This window comes from Carassius gibelio, chromosome A9 (genome assembly GCF_023724105.1).
Source record: "Carassius gibelio isolate Cgi1373 ecotype wild population from Czech Republic chromosome A9, carGib1.2-hapl.c, whole genome shotgun sequence".
Classification (NCBI taxonomy): domain Eukaryota; kingdom Metazoa; phylum Chordata; class Actinopteri; order Cypriniformes; family Cyprinidae; genus Carassius; species Carassius gibelio.
This window is the reverse complement of record NC_068379.1, coordinates 28,646,207-28,667,410: the sequence shown is the minus strand read 5'-3', so window position 1 is coordinate 28,667,410 and position 21,204 is coordinate 28,646,207. Positions and strand designations below refer to the sequence as shown.

The following is a 21,204-nucleotide window of genomic DNA, read 5'->3' as shown; positions in this document are numbered from 1 at the left end:
CAGACAGCCAGACGGACGGACACAGACAGACAGACATACGGCCAGACACAGACTCAGAGACAGACAGGCAGACAGATAGATATATATAGCCGCGTTTCCACTTTAACATATTTTATCGGTCATAAGTCTCGTCTCGAGAGTTTAGCTCTACGCAACATATCATCAAAATATAATAAAGATTTTTGTTCGGGAGCTTTTATAAAAATAGAGAGCGTCTGCACTGCGGATCATTTCAGAAAGCTATAACACCAGCATTAAAAACTTTATAAAATAAGTTGAGCTAAAAACTCACTTTCAGTCAGCAGCGAGCATTTGAAATTACTCGATCCGGTGTGGATTATAATCACGTAAACACGGCAGATTTATTTTAAGCGATATAAATGACTATGCACGCTAAACATGTTACCATAGTAAACATGGTAAATATGACCGCTTGAAGAAATCAGACGTCAGCTTCTTATTCTCTATCACAATTGTGTATTTATTTAGTAACTTTTATTATCTGTCACAAGCCTCTACTCGAGAGTTTAGCTCCACGTAGCCTATCATAAAAAAATATAATAATGTTTTTGTTCGGGAGCTTTTATAAAAATAGAGATATTATCATTCATTCTAAATGTGATTCACAGGCTACTGTGGCTACAAATAAACAGAAACAAACTCAACTGAATAAGCAGACTATTTTCGCTTTTATCATGTTCCTGTGTGATCACGCATTTTCCAGTGATTTATTTCTTATTCATTTTTTGATAACTTCTCTTTGTTGCTGAAATGATGAGGTTGCATGACGTTGAGGCTATTAGGCCCACCTGGCCCGCTTTAAGCCCTGGCTCGCACTGGCCCGACAGTGGAAATGTGGCTTATGACTGTATTAAACACCGATAATAATGATATTTTTCTCGAGCAGCAAGTCAGAAAATTAGAATAATTTCTGAAGGAGCACGTAACACTGAAGAGTAATGATGTTGAAAATACAGCTTTGTTTCATGGGAATTAATTACATTTTAAAATATATTACAACAGAAAACAGCTATTTTAAATTGCAAAAAAATATTTCACAAACATACTATTTTACTTTGTTTTTTTTTAAAATATATATATATATATATAATTTTTTATTTTTTTTTTTTATTTTATTTTTTTTATGAAAGATAAACTCTATTAACTATGATTTTGGAGCTAACAAGATTTTGATCGTACCACCCACCTCTACTTCATGAGTCACGAGACTTCTATCTATCTTCCGATAATAAAAAGTCTAAACTTGTTGTTTCAGCAAAAGTGTCTTTGACAAATGCATTATTGGTGTTGAATCAGCAGAGAGTGAGAAATCGTTGTGCAACATAGGTTTCATAGTAAGCACTAAAACGTGTGCTGAATTGTTGTAGGATTGCACAGATCTGTTGGGGAAGCAGTTAGGCCCCGCCCTCGGCCTCCGCCTGTCCCGCCCTCTCGGCTTTAACGGTGCTGGACTGACCTGGCCTCACTCCAGCCGCTCTGGAGCTTAGCCAGCTCTGAGGAGTGAAAAAAGAAAAGAGGGATAGAGAGAGGTAAAGCAGCGCAATGACCCTGTTCTTCAGGTAGAAGCAGACAGAGAGGGACAGTGAGAGAAATGCACCGTAAGCCAAACTAATATTTCAGCCACACAAATAAACTGTCCCTATAGAGGAGACAAGGTGACCGTGATCGCTCTGTAACTCTCTAAAACATGCCATTATCTTCATTCTGCACATGACATTGGTGCAGCAAAATGTGCCAGAAGCTTTATCTACATCCCTTAAAACTGTGCTTAGTTTTGGAGCCCTGATATAGTTTGTGCATGTGCTATAGTCTTTAAAACAGATGCATTCGCCTTATTTGTCTTATACCAATGATATTTGCGAGATATAAAGACACTTGAGCTAATAAATAACTGTAAGAACATATGCCACTTATTTCCCAGTTAAGCTGAACTAACATTACGGTATGTTACTGTGATTTTACTAGTATAGGCTGTATTGTATTATTTGTTCACTGATTAAATATTATGGCCCTATGATTTCTACGTGGACAGACGGAACGGAGTCATAAAAAAAGGAATTTAAATTTTTTTACGTGGAATGTCATGGAATCTGTCAAAGTTTGAATGAATACATTAAATTTAGGTCATTTCACATGAATCAAATGACGATATGGACGACTACTACTAAAATTATTTCAACTTTATGTTTTTTTAGGAATAATTACACATATTTCTTTCATGTATTCATTTTAATACTAAATCCCCTTTGTTTGTCAAAAAAAACAATCATTTGATAACTGGTAAAATAAAAATGTAAAACTGGGGGTGTGACGGTTAGTATATAACCGTGAGACCGGCGGTAATAGTTAAACACCACCATTAGATCTCTATAACCGCCATAACCGTGTCATTAAAATATTTTGCATTTATCACTTTCACTGTACTGTGAACTAGAGCGCATCTCATCGTAAATGAAACTCAGCGTAGGCCTATGACTCATACATTAGCATTAAATATCTTTGCTGCATCCTTTCTAGAACAGACAATGGCTTTTTTTTTGCGGCTCGCGTCAGCAAAGCATTGCGTCATCCATAGACCGCAAAACAATCAGTGGATGGCGGGCGGGTGCGGCTTTGAAATTTGCTCAAAAAACTTTGGCGCGGATGATGAGTTTTGTGACAGATCTCCTTAATAAACGGAGGTCTGAAATCTCTGCCCCTTTACCGATCAGAGCGCGCGCTGACACGGAGTTAACCCGCTATCTCCAAGAACAACCAATTGACTCTACGGCAGATCCACTAGCATGGTGGCGAGACAATGAAAAACGCTATCCGCTATCCGCCCACCGGCGGTTATGTTATGAACCGTCACATTTGACTCACGTCATAACCGTCATCACCAATTCTGAAACCGGCACACCCCTTTTAAAAACTAGGGCTGTCAAATGATTAAAATTTTTAATCAAATTAATCAGAATTTTCAGTGGATTAATCAGGATTAATCACTATTTGCAATAACACCTGAATCCTAACCATTTTTTTTTTTCTGAAATGCATACCAAAAGATAAAATAGGATTGATATTTTCACGTTCTGAAGGCTTCAAGTGCCAGTAAAACCAAGTAAAAATGCATATGCTTTTCCAAACAGCTGTAATGTTCGCTGCATTACATGTATGCGTTCTGCGCATGCGCAGTGTGAAACACAGGACGCTATAACAGGAAGAAGCTCCAGCGTATCAACTACCAAAGTCGTCTCTGTTTATCGAGCTTGGCATGAATGTATTTGAGAGTAACTGGGGTAAAACCGTAAGCTTCTTCTGTGTTTTCGTCGCAGCGCTCGCCGCTGTTTTTTACTATCTTGAGAATTCAGAGATCGACGAGACTTTCCTGACCTGAATAATTTGTCACACTGCGCATGCGTGAAACGCGTTAAAAAATTTGACGTAATTAACAACAAACAACTAATTAACGTCGTTAACACGCTATTTTTGACAGCCCTATTAAAAACACAAAAGAATTTAAAAACAAAAAAAAAATCCTAAGGCTGTTATTAAGAATATATAAAAGTTGTTTTTATGCAAATCAAATAATTAGACATGCTAAATGCCAGTAATTGGTAATAATAAAACAAAAAATTCATAGGGCACTAAACATGTAATTAATTTGAGTTAAACTCTCAATAAATTGATGTTGAACTGTATAGGTTTTATGAATTTAATTAATTAGACATAATTAGACTTCTGATTAATACATTCAATTTAACCATAAAAAAAGAAAAAGAAAACAGAATCGAGAAAAATCTAAACGGAAAAAAAATTATTTGAAAAAAAAAAAAAAAATCCCAAAAATAAGATTAATATGCTGGCATTTCTGTGTATTTTATTGTATTTTAGATATGAAATGTAAAAGATAAAGCCTGAACAAATCTGTTGGTGTGAAACAATAACTTGTGTGTATAATGTACTGTCTTTTTACAGTACGCTTAAAACTACAGTACTTTCACAAATGTAATAACCCAAGTAAAAGTGCATTAAAATCAATACAAATGTTCAAATCAAAGTTACAGCATGATGAATATTTAACATCGCTCAGCATAAGTAGGCAGCAGTTACACAAAAATCTTTAGCAGACAGTTGTGTTGTGGGAGAGATTGAGACGTATTTACTACATCACACACACATTTCTTACTGCCTCCTCTGAATGAGACACATGCTCAGTCAGGCTACTTAATACGCAAGCAAATCTGTCTCCGTAAACTTCATCAGGCCTGTGTGAATCACATTCTCAAAGCCTCCTCCTCCACATACGACCAGCAATCACACACAGACAGAACTGATTTATTTATTTATTTTATTATGCTTTATTATTATTATTATTATTATTATTATTATTATTTGAATGATGATTATTAAGAGTAATGTGCAGAACAGATTAAACTAGGGATGCAAAATAGCACATATTGTTTTTGATCTGACACAAGATGACTAATCACAGGCATTTTTTTTGTTTTGGCAATTTCTGAGGATATAAATTAATTAAAAAAGTAATCAGAAAGCCATTCTGTTTTTGTTTTTGTTTTTTTGCTTTCAAAACCAGTATTATTTCAGCATTAATTAAAACTATTATAGGTTTTTATTAATTTATTGAGTCCGTGTTCATTTGTATATTTTCTGTTTCTTTCACTTTTCAATTTCTTCAATTCCTTTTAGTCATTATTTTAGTAAGTTTTAGCAATTTTGTCATTTCAGTATGACTTTATGGGTTTTTTTCCATGTTGTAGCTTGAGACAAACAAAATGTCACATGAAACAATAAAATCAATAGCTTAAAAATACCTTAATATTATTATTTTAATATAAAATAGTATTACATGCATAATGTAATATGTATACATTGTAATTATGTTATTTAGATTAATAAATATAAAAATGAATGAATGTCTAGGACCAGACATCTCTAATTTGGGTAAAAGGTGTTAAACGTATTGCCATTGGTAGCTAAACACAAACAATTGACCCATATTTGTAAAAACAGTATTCACAAGCATCGCATAAAATCACAATAAAGAGCAGATGCATTTGCATGCTTTTTTGGAGAAGGCCGGTTTGGAGCTCAGAGGTGTGGGCGTTTAACAAGTCGCCAAAAGCTCATCTTCATTTTCAATTCATTTTCCGCCCTCGTAGCAGGCGATCTGCCCGGCACGTTTGTGAGAGCCAGTGCGCTTTCACAACCCTCCTCTGAGGAAGAGTGTGTACGAGTGAGCGAATTATGTGAGAATGCATGAAAAGGTCATAGTATAACTTGACCAGAATGTGTGTTTGTGTGTCATGTGTGCTGTCTAGGAGGCTTTAACACACACATACACACATCAAGCCACTGCAGACTGTAAGAATAACACACTGATGACTCAAGCTCTCAGCTGACACACAGACGCAGACAAACATGCTTGAATGAACTCACACGCCAGGGCCACGCAAAAGCCGTCGACAGCATAAATAAGACATAAGACAGACACATGGCATCAGCGCTCGGGACACTGAGAAATGTGAACAGGATGATATTCCTGATGCACTTCCCTTTAAATTTAATTTTGGCAGTTTGAATTTCTATAACACAGCAAGAGAAACGTGTATGGTTTTTTTGGAACACAAAAGGAGAAATGTGTAAATCTTGATTTAATTTTCAATACGATTACAATGAACCGGATTTAAAAAGTGCTTCAAAAAACTTTTTCCACGATAAATTAGACCAAAAAATAATTAATATCAATATCAAAAGACAAAAAAAAAAAAATAATGTAAGTTTAATACAGCTTTCATTTATTATTATTAATTTGAAATATATTTATATATAAAGATTTAATATAATATATATATATATATATATATATATATATATATATATATATATATATATATATATATATATATATATATAAATACTATATAATTATAATTTGTTATAAAATTAGTAATAACGCCTGGTATTTCATAAATAGATGTCTCCTTGTCTAACAATAATTTTTTTTTTTTTTTTTTACAAAGTAACAGCACAGGTGGTTTGATATTGTATATGTGCTGCTCTGACACCAGCATCAGAAAAATAAATCAAAACTACAGTCCATCCAGGCCTGGCTGGGAACGTTATGGTTCAAAAACAGCAAGCATGCCATGTCCTCACGGATGCATTAAACATACGGTATAAAGAAACATTGGTCCCTGCTCAGAGAGCGTTTACAATCAATACCACTTCAGCAAGGAAGAGAGAGAAAGAGACGGGGAGAGTGGAAGATCTGCTTCCAGTCCTAAACCCGGTCCTAAACCCAGCTGAAGCAGCGTAGACTGGGTCTAAACATGCACCCGCTTACACAAGTTCCCAAGACAAACAGTTCAATCTCAGACTACGAATAGAAAATGTACTAACATCTCTTTTTTTCTTCCTTCTCTTCCTGCATTTCTTGCAGCTTTCTTTCTTTCCACAATGTGCTATCCTTTCTATATTTTCTTGCTTTTCCTCATTCCTGTCATACCTACTGTAGTATTCTTCAATCCTTCATCCTTCCCTTCCTTATTTTCTTTTTATTCTTCATTTTTATTTTACATTCCATACACCTTCTTCCCTTACTACAGGATTTACTATAAAGGTCTCTGGTTTCTAGCCGAGAGAAAACCTACACTTTACTTCTCTACTATACTTCTCAGAAACACACACACACAAATGAATCCTTCAGAGATACCATGTGAGAGAGAGAAAAAAATACTAAAGAGAAATACACATATTAAAGGAAGGAAAGAAGACAGGATGGATGGATGGACAGACAGATAGAGATAGAAATGGAAGGACAGATGTATGAATGGATTGATAAATAGATTTATCAAATATTCAATAGATCAAAGTCTTTATGACGACAGGCTCGTGTTCCTGTTTTTCATATATAACATCAGTCTCATGTCTCTGTGAAACTGCTTCAGTCGCAAAAACTCTTTTTGTTTCTCATATTGTCACTTTGGTGACTTAAAAAAATATATATATTGCACAAGTCACCATTGTTCTAGCGAAATAAACCGCAGACACATTTCGGATGGTTAGAATTCCACGGAATTCTACATTTTTAAAGAGATCCAAAAATAAAAACGGTCATCATTTACTCATCCGCTCATCAATCCAAACCCAGAAGACTTTGATTGGCTAAATCTGATCATCATACAAATCAAGCGTACCTCTTCGTGGATTAAGCCACACTGTTTATACGGACTCATTTTATGCTGTCTTTATGACATCTTCTCTGTTTCAATTGGAGAGTAAGAAACCTCTGAGGTTTCGTTTAAAATAACAAAAAAAGTCAGAAACTAAACTCTTCTAAACTTGACACACAAATCATGACAGAATTGAAATTTCTGGGTGAGTTATCCCTTTCAAAAACATCTGCACTTCTACTATGTCAAAGCAGCCAATTGTATTCCCCTGTTTGGTGACCTCTGACCCTTGGCTGTGCCAAAAGGGATGTTATCCGCTGACTGGACCACATACACACCAACACACACACACACACACAGAAGACTCTGCCCTACCAGGAGGAATGTGGTTGACTCCAGATGGCTTCAGAAGTTCCAGTGGATGTTCTTGACTGGGAAGTCCATCTGTGGGAGACAGAGAGAAACCATTCCAACTGAGAAAATCCGTGCAATGTGAGGATCAGGGAAGCATAAGTCATCAGGATATTGTATTACAGCTCTGCACACAAATCACATATGCAACATATGGAGCACTGCCAGGGAAGATGCCATATTTTGAGGGATGACGTACTCTCACGGTCATAAAGGTAAAAAACCTGTCTCTATTCACTCTAATACATGTTCCTAGTCACATTATGCATTTACACACCACAAAACAGTTTCTCTTTGTAATTTTTCAGAAAAAACGAAATAACTTCTCACCTCACACTTTTCATATCCAGTCCAAGATGCTATTAAAAAATATTTTGCCATATTTTCAATATTTCATTAGCTGAACAATCTGAAAACCTACTGAACTTACTGAACATAACATGTACATCTATCTCTCCTCATTTCTCTTTGCATCAGTTTAAAATCTGTCGTCTACCCTGAGGAAGGTCCGCAGCGCACATGAAATGAACACGCAACAGATTTCTCAAAGCAGCATTTGTAATTATGAGGAAAAGCAAAACAACATCAGTAAGCATGATAACTCAGGGAGAAGCAGCTATAAATAGCCTAAATCTCTAAAAGAGGAAGAGAGAGAGAAACACTCACTGCAGGATACATGAGAGCATTAGCATTCACACACACACACACACACACACACACACAGAGAGAGGAACCATAAACCCTGCACATCTCATCAAATAATAATCCACCAGAAACAAGGAAGAAAATGTGCACCGGGGAATCTCACTAAACCGGTTATAAACAAATCCATATTTTTTCTCATATTGTGACATTGACAATTAAGCAGTTCTTATTTCTGTAATTTGGAGGAAAAAAAAACCACCTTATTATAAGTATTTATACATCATAGTAGTAGTTTGTGTGGGATTGCTTGATATATTGACAAGAATCTGCCAACAATTGGCTTTCTTTCTTTCTTTTTTTTATCAGCTGTGGCTGATTGCTTTTTTCACCATTTTTTTTTTAATCTTGGTTGCCTGCAATTAATTGTACAATATATGTATTAATATTATATTAGCAAGAGGCTACACTTCTTGATGTATATTGGGATCAGCCATTATAGGGATTCCAATATGTAGTGTGTGTGTGTGTGTGTGTGTGTGTGTGTGTGTGTGTGTGTGTGTGTGTGTGTATATATATATATATAGCGTTTACAATAACAACATGATGATAAAAAGAACCAACAACAATTTGAAATAAAATAATCTGAATAAAAAAAATAAAAGAAAAAATGTAAAAGAAAGCAACCACACACATTAAAGAGAATTTAGGGAGAAAATGAGCCTGAAATTAATGCCATAATTCAATAAAATATTAATGGTACAAAAACTAGGCTACATTTTCTAAATTGACAATATTGTTCAAAATTTTGGGTAGGTAATGTTTTTTTTTTTAAATAAAGAAAACAAACGGTTAGCGTTAAAGAGACTTATTTCAAAAACATTTTTAATAAAGTCTTACAACATTCTTCAACATTTAAAGGGCACTGTATATATATTTTGTATTTATTATTATAATTTTTTTTACTTCATTCATATATATTTTAGTTCAACTTTTAAAAAAATCTAAATAAATTTAAAGCTGGGGTAGGTAACTTTTGCCGCTCTAGCGGTTAATAAACAGAACTGCTTGTGTCTTGCGGAAGAACATCGTAGCCGGAACTACTTCTCTCTGTTTATATCTATGAAGAATCACAAAGGTACTGTGTTACTCCGCCGCGGTACCCCCGAAGCAATCTAAAATAGTCTGAATATAAACACTTATTATAGGTGCACCCTAGTGATTCAGGACAAGCTAAAAACACGGTTTGGAAAATGGATTCATGGTGTACTCGCTTATTATATAAATTTTTCTACATTTTGAACACAAAAAAAGTTACGGACCGCAGCTCTGATTGGTTGTTTCTTACCGGGAGCGATGGAGTTTCTGCAAATGGCAATAGGACCACTGGGAGGAGCCAGAGGAGCTTGATTTTTTCACAGATTATCTGTCTCATATTCTACTGTCAGGACAAAATGACAGGTTTCACAAATATTCAAAAAAAAAATGTTTTACAAAAGTTACCTACTGCAGCTTTAACGTGAAAAAATATCTTTGTGACACCCAGGTGCTGTAATGAGTTTGTGTATGGCAGAACCAGGAGCAGTAATGATCTTCAGATGCACTTCACTCGAGTGAGCGTCCTGACATACTGACCTCGAAGTGTCTCACACCTACTCGCTAAAGACTGACAGTGAATCACAGCCTGAGAGAGAGAGAGAGAGAGAGAGAGAGAGAGAGAGAGAGCCGGGGTGTCGAGATGAAAGAATTCAAAGACTTCACACTGTTTAATTCATTAGTCATTCCAGTCACAGGCTTCCAGCAGCGGCAGGCGGTGACAGGGCTCAGGGTCGTTTCCACGGATCAACAGCACCGTCAGTTCCTCTGAAAGTGAGACCGGAGGGTTTTACGCCTCAGTTTGCACTGAACACTGCAGAGAGGATGAACAACCACCTCAGAAAATCTAGAGGGGTTCAGCGAGAGGCATTCATATTGTATTACTGAACCCCAACATCACTTCAGTAGAAGCCCAATCTCTCCTCAAAGATGCTATGAAATGCAGAAAGACAGGAAAGATGATGAAGGATCATGACTGCTGAATGGAGGTTGAGGGCAATTCTGCGCAGAGCTCGGTGCACTGCCTTAATGATAGGAAAAGTGCATTTTCCAGAACAAAACACTCAGGAATACTTTATTCTGGTCTGCGGCTATTGTTGATAAATGATAACTGATTTCAGACTTAGCTGTTAAAAATTAAATAAAATAGAAAAATTACAAATGTGGGTGTATATCTAATATGTGGTTTGATCATCAATGATTAGTGATTTCAGACTTTTCCACTGTTACTGTGGATGATCAGTGATTACTGACTACAGACTTAAAACAGACATATATCAACAGAAAAAAAATCACTTTTTTGTGGGTATGTCTATTATCGTGGTTTGATGATTGATGAATACTTACAAACAAATCCATGATTGGCCACTCTACATGTGATCCAGACAGTCTCATCCCATCTAAGATGGGTTTTATTGGCCAGAATAAGCTTCAGAAGGGATCAGACTTTATGCCTGTAATCAACGAGACGAGACAAGAGCCAAACCTCCACACTCAGCCTCTACCACTATCAACTGATCTACTTTCATACATCTTGACTTAATCATATCTGTGGATCTGATTGAGTGACAGGACCCCAGCGACCTCAAGCATTCATGTAAGACAGCAGCTCAGATAAGAGCTACACTTATCCCTGTGAATTCAGATCAGAACAGAGAGCATCAATCATCCTGCTGATAAAACAGAATACTGCAGCCAAACCCCACAAACCCTGGCTATTTCTCAAATAAAGACTGCAAATGATTATTTTTTACAAATAATCAGATAAAAAGTAAAAAAAATAAATAAATAAAAAATAAAAAAATATATAATAATAATACATTTGTAAAACTTTTACTGTACAAAAATGTGGACAGTTGCATACATACATACTTTTTTTTATTATATTTTATTTTTGTGCAGAATTATAAAATGTAACAACACAAAAAAAAAGGCATCCTTATGATACATTTATAAAAAGTAGTTAATTATTATTATTATTATTATTTGCTTTTTTATTAAATAAAAAATGCTAAATAAATTCCATACATAGTTGTATCTGTCTGTATATAATGTTATTATAGAACTTGTGTATAAAAGGGCTCAAATAAAATTGTCCTAAAGCTTAACAACTGTGGCCTTTTTAAAAAAAATAATGTTACAGTTTAAATCACTCAATTATAAAAACAAGATTGATTATGACATTTGGTGCCATTTATTTTTATTATCAGTAATTTACCCTTGGATACATACGTCATCTTCAAGAACTGACCAGATGATCTTAGCAGACAAGATGTTACACAACCATGTCTTGAAGCCTTCTTATTTCTGTTTACTACCTGCATTTTCCAGGTTGAGGACAGGGCGCATGTGTTTCGTTCTCTCCTCCTGCTGATCAGACCGGAGGAGCAGGAGGCTGATGAACAAGACAGCCCACAGCAGTGGCCTCACTCAGCTGTAATTAGCTGTCTCTGTAACCCAGCACGCTCCGGCACTGAACCCCGCTGGGGCCAGAGAGTGAGGAACCTGAGGAACCTGCAGCAGGTAAGCCATAACAAACCGCCCCACATCAGCCCGCAGAGCCCATGAGGATCTTTTTGAGCGTGTCTAGCACAAGAACTCAAGCTTTAAACAAAACCTTTGTGTTGCCATGAAGCTATTTTCAGCCATTCAGACTGAAGTCATCATTAATACATGCTGTCCAATGTCAGTAATAAAATAAAATAAAAAATATATCTACAAGCAGTGATTACCGGGGTTCAAGCACTTTAAGGCGCTACACTTTTAGGGTCGAGGTCAACCCAAAATGCGTGGTTGACATTAAAACACATCCATGATGTAGAATACACTCACAGAGACACACAAACAGAAATGAAAAGTTTAAACTATTATATTAATACTGAATAAGCATGCTTACACACACATACACATTTTGTTGCAGATACAGATATTTCAAAAGTGACAGGTAACAAAATACTTATAGCATGTCTTGTCTTCTTAACAAATGATTTTCAAGTTTAACTGTAACCATAATGTGGCAAAACTGTCAAAACTGATATATATCTGTACAAATGAAGTGGTAAATTTTATGTCTAAATATGAGTTTAAAAGCAGAATCTATGAAAATGCTGTTTTATTACTGAGTTGAATGAGCTCATTAGTGGTCTTCTGCTACCACCTAGTGCTTATAATTTCAATTTCAGGGAGTTTATCAATATTATTATTTAGTGTTTTTAACATTTATGACCTTACTTTTTTTGCCTGATCTACATAAAATTGAGCATGCTTATTTAGAATCAAATGGTGCACGAGTACACACAGTTTTGAGTTATATATATATTAAGTTTAAGTTAAGTTTATGCATTTAACAGACGCTTTTATCCAAAGTGATTTACAGTGCATTCAGGCTATAAATTTTTACCTATCATATTAAAACGTATAATAAAATAAAAATTACAAATAAAATTAAATTAAATTTAGGTATGTCTATTATTGTGGTTTTAAAAAATATATAACATACAGTAGGTGGACAACCAAAATGCCTATTGGAGGGACATGGCGTTAACTGCAGGTGAGTCGCGTTTTAAAGTTATTCGCTACACTACTTGCAGGTGTCGCAAACGGATGGTTTGCAAACTGACTACAATTGTAAAATTTTTGTTTGCAAGCGGAGATAAAACAATGAAGTAAAACAACAATAATATTATAATATAACACTGTGACATACTTAAAAACCATTTAAAAATGTACAGTTTTTGTACAATGTACAATGTACATTTGTTTGATAAGTTGTGGTTAAAGCGCCACTCAGCAGTCAATTGTAATATAAAAAAATATATACAAGCTCAATAAAATCAAATAAAAGCTTATAAGAAAACATAAAAATCATTTGTGAATATGTCTATTACTGTGGTTTGATGATCAATTAAAATAAAATAAAAAAAGCTGATTGCTGACTTAGCTATTGAGAAACAAAAATAAAAGCTGACAAATAAAAAAAAAAAAAACTGAAAATATAAAATAAAAAAATTTAATTTGACAAAGTTGCAATGCCCCTTAGCCAATCGGGATCTATTTGAGCATGCCTAGAACAAAGCCCTTGAGCTGTTAAACTTTTGTGTTTCCATGATGCTATTTTCAGTCATTCAGCCTGTCATCATTAATGCATGCTGCCGCATGGTAAAGATAAAACATTGATGGAAGACCCCGGCTATGGTGTCCCCTCCAAACAAGGGAGCTTTCCACAAAGTGGCTGCTTTCTCCTTCGGAGAGGGATGTAGATGGGAGGAGACAGAAAGAGGGACAGTAAAAGAAAGACCAAGGACCAAGGATGGAAGCTGTTTGTGCTTCCGCCGCACGTTCCTGTACTCGTCTCCCTGCAAACGCTCTATTTTTGGAAGCCTCTCTGGACCAGACAGAAGCAGAGCCTGTACCATCATGGCATTTTAATCAGACCCACAATGCATCTCTAACTGCACCCAACAACAGGGGAGTGCTGCGAAAACACAGCACTGCAGTTAGTTCAGCATGAATCCACGAGGCACTGCAGTCAGGATTGGTTCTGCAACTAGTCAATGCTTGATTAAGTCAACTAGTTATCAATCACATTACTTTAGTAGCACACCAAGTGTACAGTGGGTCATTTTTTTTTTGTTTAATGTGAAGAACTAACATAATTAAAACTAAAACTAATAAATAAAATTAAATAAAACTATATACTGTATTTTCCGGACTATAAGTCGCACCTTTTTTCATAGTTTGGCTGGTCCTGCGACTTATAGTTAGGTGCGACTATCATTTGACTTTAGCAAAATTAATTTGACATGAACCGATAGAAATGAACCGAGAGAAATGAACCAATAGAAAGCATTACCGTCTACAGCCTAGAGGGCGCTGTATGCTGCTGTAGACGTAATGTTTTCTCTTGGTGCTTGGTTCTAAATAAATGCGACTTATAGTCCAGTGCGACTTATATGTTTTTTTCCTCGTCATGACGTATTTTTGGACTGATGCGACATATACTCAGTTGCGACTTATACTCCGAAAAATACAGTAGGTATATTAAAATAATAATTATAATAGTATAATATTTGTACTCCAAATACAACAGGTCAACGGTTGATATTAAAAATACTGTTTTGTCTAAATAAATTAGAAATAAATAAAATATAAACTAAAAATCAATCATTAAAATTTTTTTTTAAAGTTTAATTCAGGCATTATATGCAGTATGAAAAATTATTATTCATTCTGAGAATTGAATATGTAACATTTACTCAATTATAAGTGTTTTGTTTATTGTTTTTGATTAAGTCAGAATTAGATGAGTATGCACAATTACACATCCCAAATCACCAAGTATCATTCGATAATCCTTACACTGAAAGGAATAGATGTCTACTGTACCCTGTAAACCAGAGGCAGGACACGTTCACACAGACAGACAGAGACGGTCACAGAAGCCCCCTGCGTCTGAGGCACAAATGTCTGTGTCAGTCCGTCTGCATCACATCCTCATTCACATAACCGCAGATATATGACACCAAATATTAACTCGCTTTAGTATGAACAAGATTCATACACATTGCAGAAAAATCTGCACTGACGAGTCTGGCGAAACTAAGTAAATAAGGTTAAAATTCCCCTTAATTCTGAATTTTACTACATGAATACCCTTATTTTTTTCTTAAACACATTCACAGCCGAAGTACTACCCATCAGATTTAATTCAAACGGAGGGTTTAGAAGATGTTGAAGAAAAGTTGAGTGAAACGCTAAAGATTGATGGATGGAGGTTCTGTCTGTGTGAGTGTGTGTGATACTGAGATGGACAGACTGGCTGGCGGTGGCAGATGGCAGAAAGACGACACCAGAGCCTGATGGACTAGATGAGGAGAAGTCCGTCTGTCTGTGTGGCATCAGAGCCACGATTACACGACTGCACACATACACGCACACACACACACACAATTGTTCTCTCTTTACCAGTACAGTAGCACATGCCACATCACACAGAGAAACATTAGAGACATGAAACACCATTCACAGCCCATTTTACTTCCGTAATCTGATGTATTTACAAGTGACATGGATAATTCTGGAATAAACTTCTATGTCGTTTATACGCTTTAGAAACAAAACTAGCTGGAATGTTTAGCGATTTATCGTTTAGTGATCATCAATTAGATTTATATATTAATTTTTTCATGTATTGTTATTTTACATGTTATTGTTACATATCCGTTCTGTTCTCCATATTGGACACTTAACGTAAAATATTAAAAACGTAAACTTAACGTAAATATTAGAAAAAGGATATCAGCTGATCTCTAGTGACATCAAGCGGAAATTCAAACATAAATATTGTTCTTCTTCTATGAAAAAATGAGCACCTCGAACCATGTGACTGGTAAAGATGTGGGCAGTTACGCTGGTTTTTATCTCTGCGAAGCTCCTGTTCCTGGGACACCCCTACTATAAGACTTTACTAAAACACTACCATTATCATCACTGCTTCTTAACCTCCCAAGAAGTGAGCAGTGGGTGTGTGTAATTCTAATGAAAAGCTCTTCTAGGAAATGATTTCTCAGGAATAAGGGAGGCTGAAGACCGTTTGACTTGCAGGTTAAATGGAAGAAGTTTAGCCCTGAAACTATACTATTACTTCAGTAGAGATATCCATCATCTTCATAACCAAGTAAGAATTTACATCGAGTGGTAACACATTCTTGATCAGCAAGATACTGTGGTGCACCGTGATGTACTGACTCATGGCACAAGGGTTTTGACGCGTATAAAATAATGAAATACAATTCATTTACATAAACTCATTTATTTGACTTGAATAAATATTTAAATATATTTAATGCATTAGGCAGATGTTTTTATCCAAAGCAACTTACATTGCATTCAATGTTTACATTGTAGTTTTTTCAGTTCTTGCTTTCCTTTCTGATGAAAAGATATTGCTAGAAAATATTTATATTTTTAAACACTGTTCTTTTTAACTTAAAAAACGTCAGAGACGATGCTTTCCATCTCAGAAATAAATAATATTTTAAAGTATATTAAAATAGAAAATGGTAATACTATTTTGCAATATTCCTGTTATTTTCTGTATTTTTGGTCAAATAAATGCAGCCTTGATGAGCAGAAGAGACTTCAAAAAATGTAAAATCTTAACACATATATATTTACATTTAGTAAAAATTATGTAATATATTTTGCTTTAAAAAAAAAAGATCCCCAAATAAACATACATACTTTTTTTTTTTTGACATTCTACTGATGGGATTGTAGGCACTGTACCAAAGCAAAGCTCTTTGCAGAATGTCGACAGTACAGAAGAAGCTTTGTAGACAGATGTATTATCAGCTCCAAAAATATGCATCTTCAGTCTCAATGCAGATAAAGTTCTGCTGTCCCACCCTGCACCAGATCTTTCTCAAAGACCGTCAGAACCAGTCGGCTTTCCAAGAAGCTCAGATCCTACAAAAGTGGGACGAGATCCTCTAATAAGCATAAAAACACCTTGCACATAATACATTGGTTTAAACAGTTAAAATAATTATAATCTGGTTAAACTATTGCATTGATCCTGATTTATAATCAACATTTATCTCACTTCACTGGCTGCCTTAAAAAAAGAGAAAGCCATTTGCACAAACAAACACACAGGGGCTAATTGCATCCTCATCTGCAATCTGCAATTAATAAATCTCATTGCTGACATGAAGCAGGGCTTCCTGAGGGCTTAACATATCCGGCCTGCCACACAGAGAGATCCAACCACAGGAATATTTAGGGAATTAAGGCCTGATTCGGGAACAACCAGAGGCTCAGATCTAAAAATAGATGCTGCAGGCAGCTGTTGACAGGTCTCTTTGAGGTCGCCTCGTCCTGGTTCTCCAGGGGACGGTCTGTATTTGTGTGAAGGGTATTTGTGTAAAAGTGTAGAAAACGACATCAGGGAAGCCTAAAGAACCCCCCCCCCCCCCCCATTAACTCTGTATAAATACTCAATCCAGACCCCTGCTGCATGTTTATGAGGGTATATTGCAAGTTTAATGCACAGTTACATAAGCATCCCTCAATCTCTTTACATTCAGCATAAGCAGGGCTGTATAGTGGATGTCAAATGGTGTTATATGTTATCTGCACAGCTTTGAATGTCTGTAATCACAGGATATGCCTCTTTCTAACGGCCTGTAATGGGCTGATCAAGTGTCCATTCTCATCACATGCTTCAGACCACTGTCTTCATAGGCAGCACTCAAACTTTATTTGATATTACCCCTTGTGATGTGCTGAAAATCCTTTACCTTATTTTGTGTGCTTGGGGTGGTTAAAAAAAAAAAAAGATCTTTCTTCTCAGCAGGGTTACAGTAAATATATTTTACACACAAATATTGGGTAAAAAATTACTATTACTCTCAATACTTTAGTATTGGTTGACATTTAATGCGATGAAACTGAGATTACTGTAATATATTGCATTCTCCATGAAAGAGATCTGTCAAGCTGCCTTAGAATTTGGACAAAATTAAGTATCTCGCCTCCATTTACGCCAGTTATCTAGTGTGTCCATTTGTGATCAAAGACAGATGTGAATATAAGCTATAAACATGATCTAAGAACAATGGCCGCATGATTGACCATCCATTCAATGGGAAACCTCTCGTAGACGAGCCCAGCGGTCCAGTGGTAGGCAGACTGTGGCACAGTGCAGGGCTCAAGTGCCAAGATCCCGTTCGCTGGCAGGAGACGAGTGTTTGGCAGGAAGTAATGGTGTGTGTTGAGGGGGGCGGCACCTGCCAGCAGCCCGTCACCTGGTGAGACTGACCAAGCGCACACCCGGTGTACCAGCACACACACACACACACACACACACACACCTGGAGCCTTAAGCACTGTTCTCAGTCTGACACAATTAGCAGCAGACAAAAATAAGAATACTACTTCACAATGTCTTGAGAAAGAGCTTCAGCCATATTTGCTTTACCACTTCACATGAGAGAATTGCGTAGATTAAAACATATTCAAATAGAAAATGTTCTACTGATATGTAGTTTTTTTTATTGTAATAATATTTCACAATGTTACTGTTTTTCAATGGCAAACGAAAAAAAATTTGACTGTATTTTTTTGAATTTTTTAATCTTCATAATCTCTACTCTAATTTCTATCCCTAATAATTTAAATATGTTACAAATCGTTCCACTACAAATAAATTAACTTAAAACTACTTCAAAAACCTAAACTGGCAAGGCTGAGAGCAGAATTAATGGTGCGTTCAAGTCCTCATGGGAAGTTCGTATGCACGAGGTGGGAAGTCGTGCTTATGACGGCATGTGCGTTCAAGTCACTTTGGTCGGAGCAAGATGGCGGAGTACTTCCTCTTAATTAAAAACACAAAAATACAGCAATGTTCTTAAACTCTTGTTGTATAAAATGAAGAACAAAGAAACGTACATTAGGTATACTTCGTTTTTTAATGTTTTAAATTATTTTATGAAGCCGCTGCAAACTTTACTGTTACAATTTGCATTGTTATATTATAATGCCTTCATATTATGCGTTGTCGATTAACTTACTGCGCTGTAAATAGAAAAGCCTGACAATATCACATCTAAATACCTTTAAGTATTGTATATTCCACCATGTTAATCACTGACACGCCCCCAACTCGTACAGATCGGGGTTTAAAGAAAATCCCGAGCTCCACACTGGTATTTACGATATTGTGGTGGTGTTCATGTGCATTCAACTCGGAAATACGATCTATACGAGATGACTTGAACGCACCATAAGCCCGGTTCACAACCGTGAACCATAACTATGAAAGATAACGATATTAGCGTCCACACCAGCGAACGATATCGTCTGTTTATTCCAAGCACACGCTCATCTGCTGCTTTAAATTCTCGAGCTCGTTACAGCAGGATGGATTTTGATTGGCTGTCATTTTTCATCGTTCATCAGCTGGAGAATTTTTTTTTTAAAAGTGATTCCAAATATATAGTTACTCTTTGTCTTTATCGTTATAGCTGTGGTGTCGACACTGCTGTTCTTTAATATTGAGAATGATTTTTAGAACTATATCTTTATCATTATCTTTATAGTTCTCGTCCTTGGTGTGAATGGGCCTTTAGGAACTAACATGAGACAGTGTGAGCATCAATGTCAATACTGTCAAAAAGGCCAGGTACAGATCAATTCATCAGCCTGGATACACACTCATATTTCAAAACAGCAAAGCCATTTAGCAGCTCCTCAACAGGTAGTGTACCTGGTGAAGAAAAGCCAAGCAGTCTCTCAGAGGACCTGTTGGGAGGAGAGCTCAGCTTACGCTCCTCCTGTTCCCATCATCCCTCTCCTGTGGCTCTGATGAAACCGATCCAGGCCACTTTAAGCAGTGGGCAGCCCTTCTGCAAATATCACAGCAGAATGGATAGTTCTGAAACCCAAGCTAGGCTGGGAAGAAAAGGATTAGAGGTTCTTTATGGACCCCGGGAGAGGACCTGCCAAACGCAGAATGACAAAATGTGCGGTCTCTGTAAGGGAGGCTTTTTACTCAGGGATCTTGCAGAACCTTATGGTCATTTCAGCTCTTTAACAAATACATCATCTGAGCAACAGGGTCAGCGTCCCAAAAGCCCAAACGGCTGCATGCAGACACGGCCGGGGCATTGAGAAACTGCAGTTAAGAGGCAACAGACATGATATATGACAAGAGAGGGTATGAGAGGAACAATATGTTAATGGAGATCTCAAATAGCAGCTAGTAGAAGATCTACAGTGGAAGATTTTAGATATCTCATCAATCCTTCTTTTAGATGAGCAAAAACTGCTTCTGAAACTGCTGCATTAAAGATGCACTCAGTTATTTTATCCTCATTACAAAAAAATGTGCTCATAAATCAATGAATATTACTTTTGAAATTTTTGTAAAATGTTCACTCACAAAGATGAGGACTCATATAAGTGGCCTAATAAAAGCTGTTTTATTTGACATATTGTGATCACATGACCAGTCAAATACTACTCATTTTATCTCAATAACCACTTTCACTTGAATTTATTTCACTTGAAATTAATTTTAAAAAGGAGCACTTCTACAATGGCACTGGTAAGTGAAAACCTTGTGTGATGCTGAATGAGGGTATTGTAAAAAATCTATTAAAGCGCAATTTCACAGAATGAAACAAATAGTATATTAAAAACCAACTAAATTAAAATCAAAATGATTAAATTATAAAAACTCAAATTTGCATGGAAAAGATTTTCAAAATTTAGGAGTAAGACAAAACAAAGAAACATAAGAATGGAGCAAAATAAATAAATAAAAACATTTGGACTACAGAAATACCCATGAAAAAAGAAGAAGAATTCTCATGACTTTTCCAGGGCCTGGAAAGCACAGTTTTTAAAGAATCCATAAAATTTCCAGGCTTCCCATGACCTAATCGAACGAGGAGGGGTTTGTTTGTTGGCAGGATTTACAGTACTGTAGTAAATTCATCATTCAGCGCTCATTTGGTCAGCTATTGAAGCAGGTTTGCAGCTCTTCAGTCCAACCATTTTGGTGAAAAAGAGAGAGCAGGGAGATTTCGCCAACAAAAATTTCATTATTCTTGTCACCACCAGAAAATGTGCGGTTTCATCTTTCATGTGCTCACCACCTCGAACACAGTATTAAAAAGCAAGTCGTGAAAATGGGAAAATTCAATCGGTTCACTCCGAGCAGAATCTATCTTTTAATGTTTCCGTTCCTGCGTTCCTCTGATATTATTACCGTTCCGAAACATGTTCGGGTGGAAGTAATACCAGTTAATAACATAATTTTTTTTTTAACTATATTCTTTGCCTATAATTTGCGTAA

The 21,204-nt window shown here is 36.1% G+C and overlaps 1 protein-coding gene across 3 annotated transcripts in view; it reads right to left on the bottom strand.

The window, feature by feature from the left end:
* Positions 1–21,204, bottom strand: part of hdac4 (histone deacetylase 4) — a 197,188-nt gene that overhangs the window by 114,696 nt on the left and 61,288 nt on the right. For all 3 annotated transcript variants that reach the window (XM_052606715.1, XM_052606716.1, XM_052606719.1), the window contains one exon: positions 7,572–7,640. In XM_052606715.1, coding sequence (XP_052462675.1) covers positions 7,572–7,640 — 69 coding nt within the window. The remainder of the gene's footprint in view (positions 1–7,571; positions 7,641–21,204) is intronic.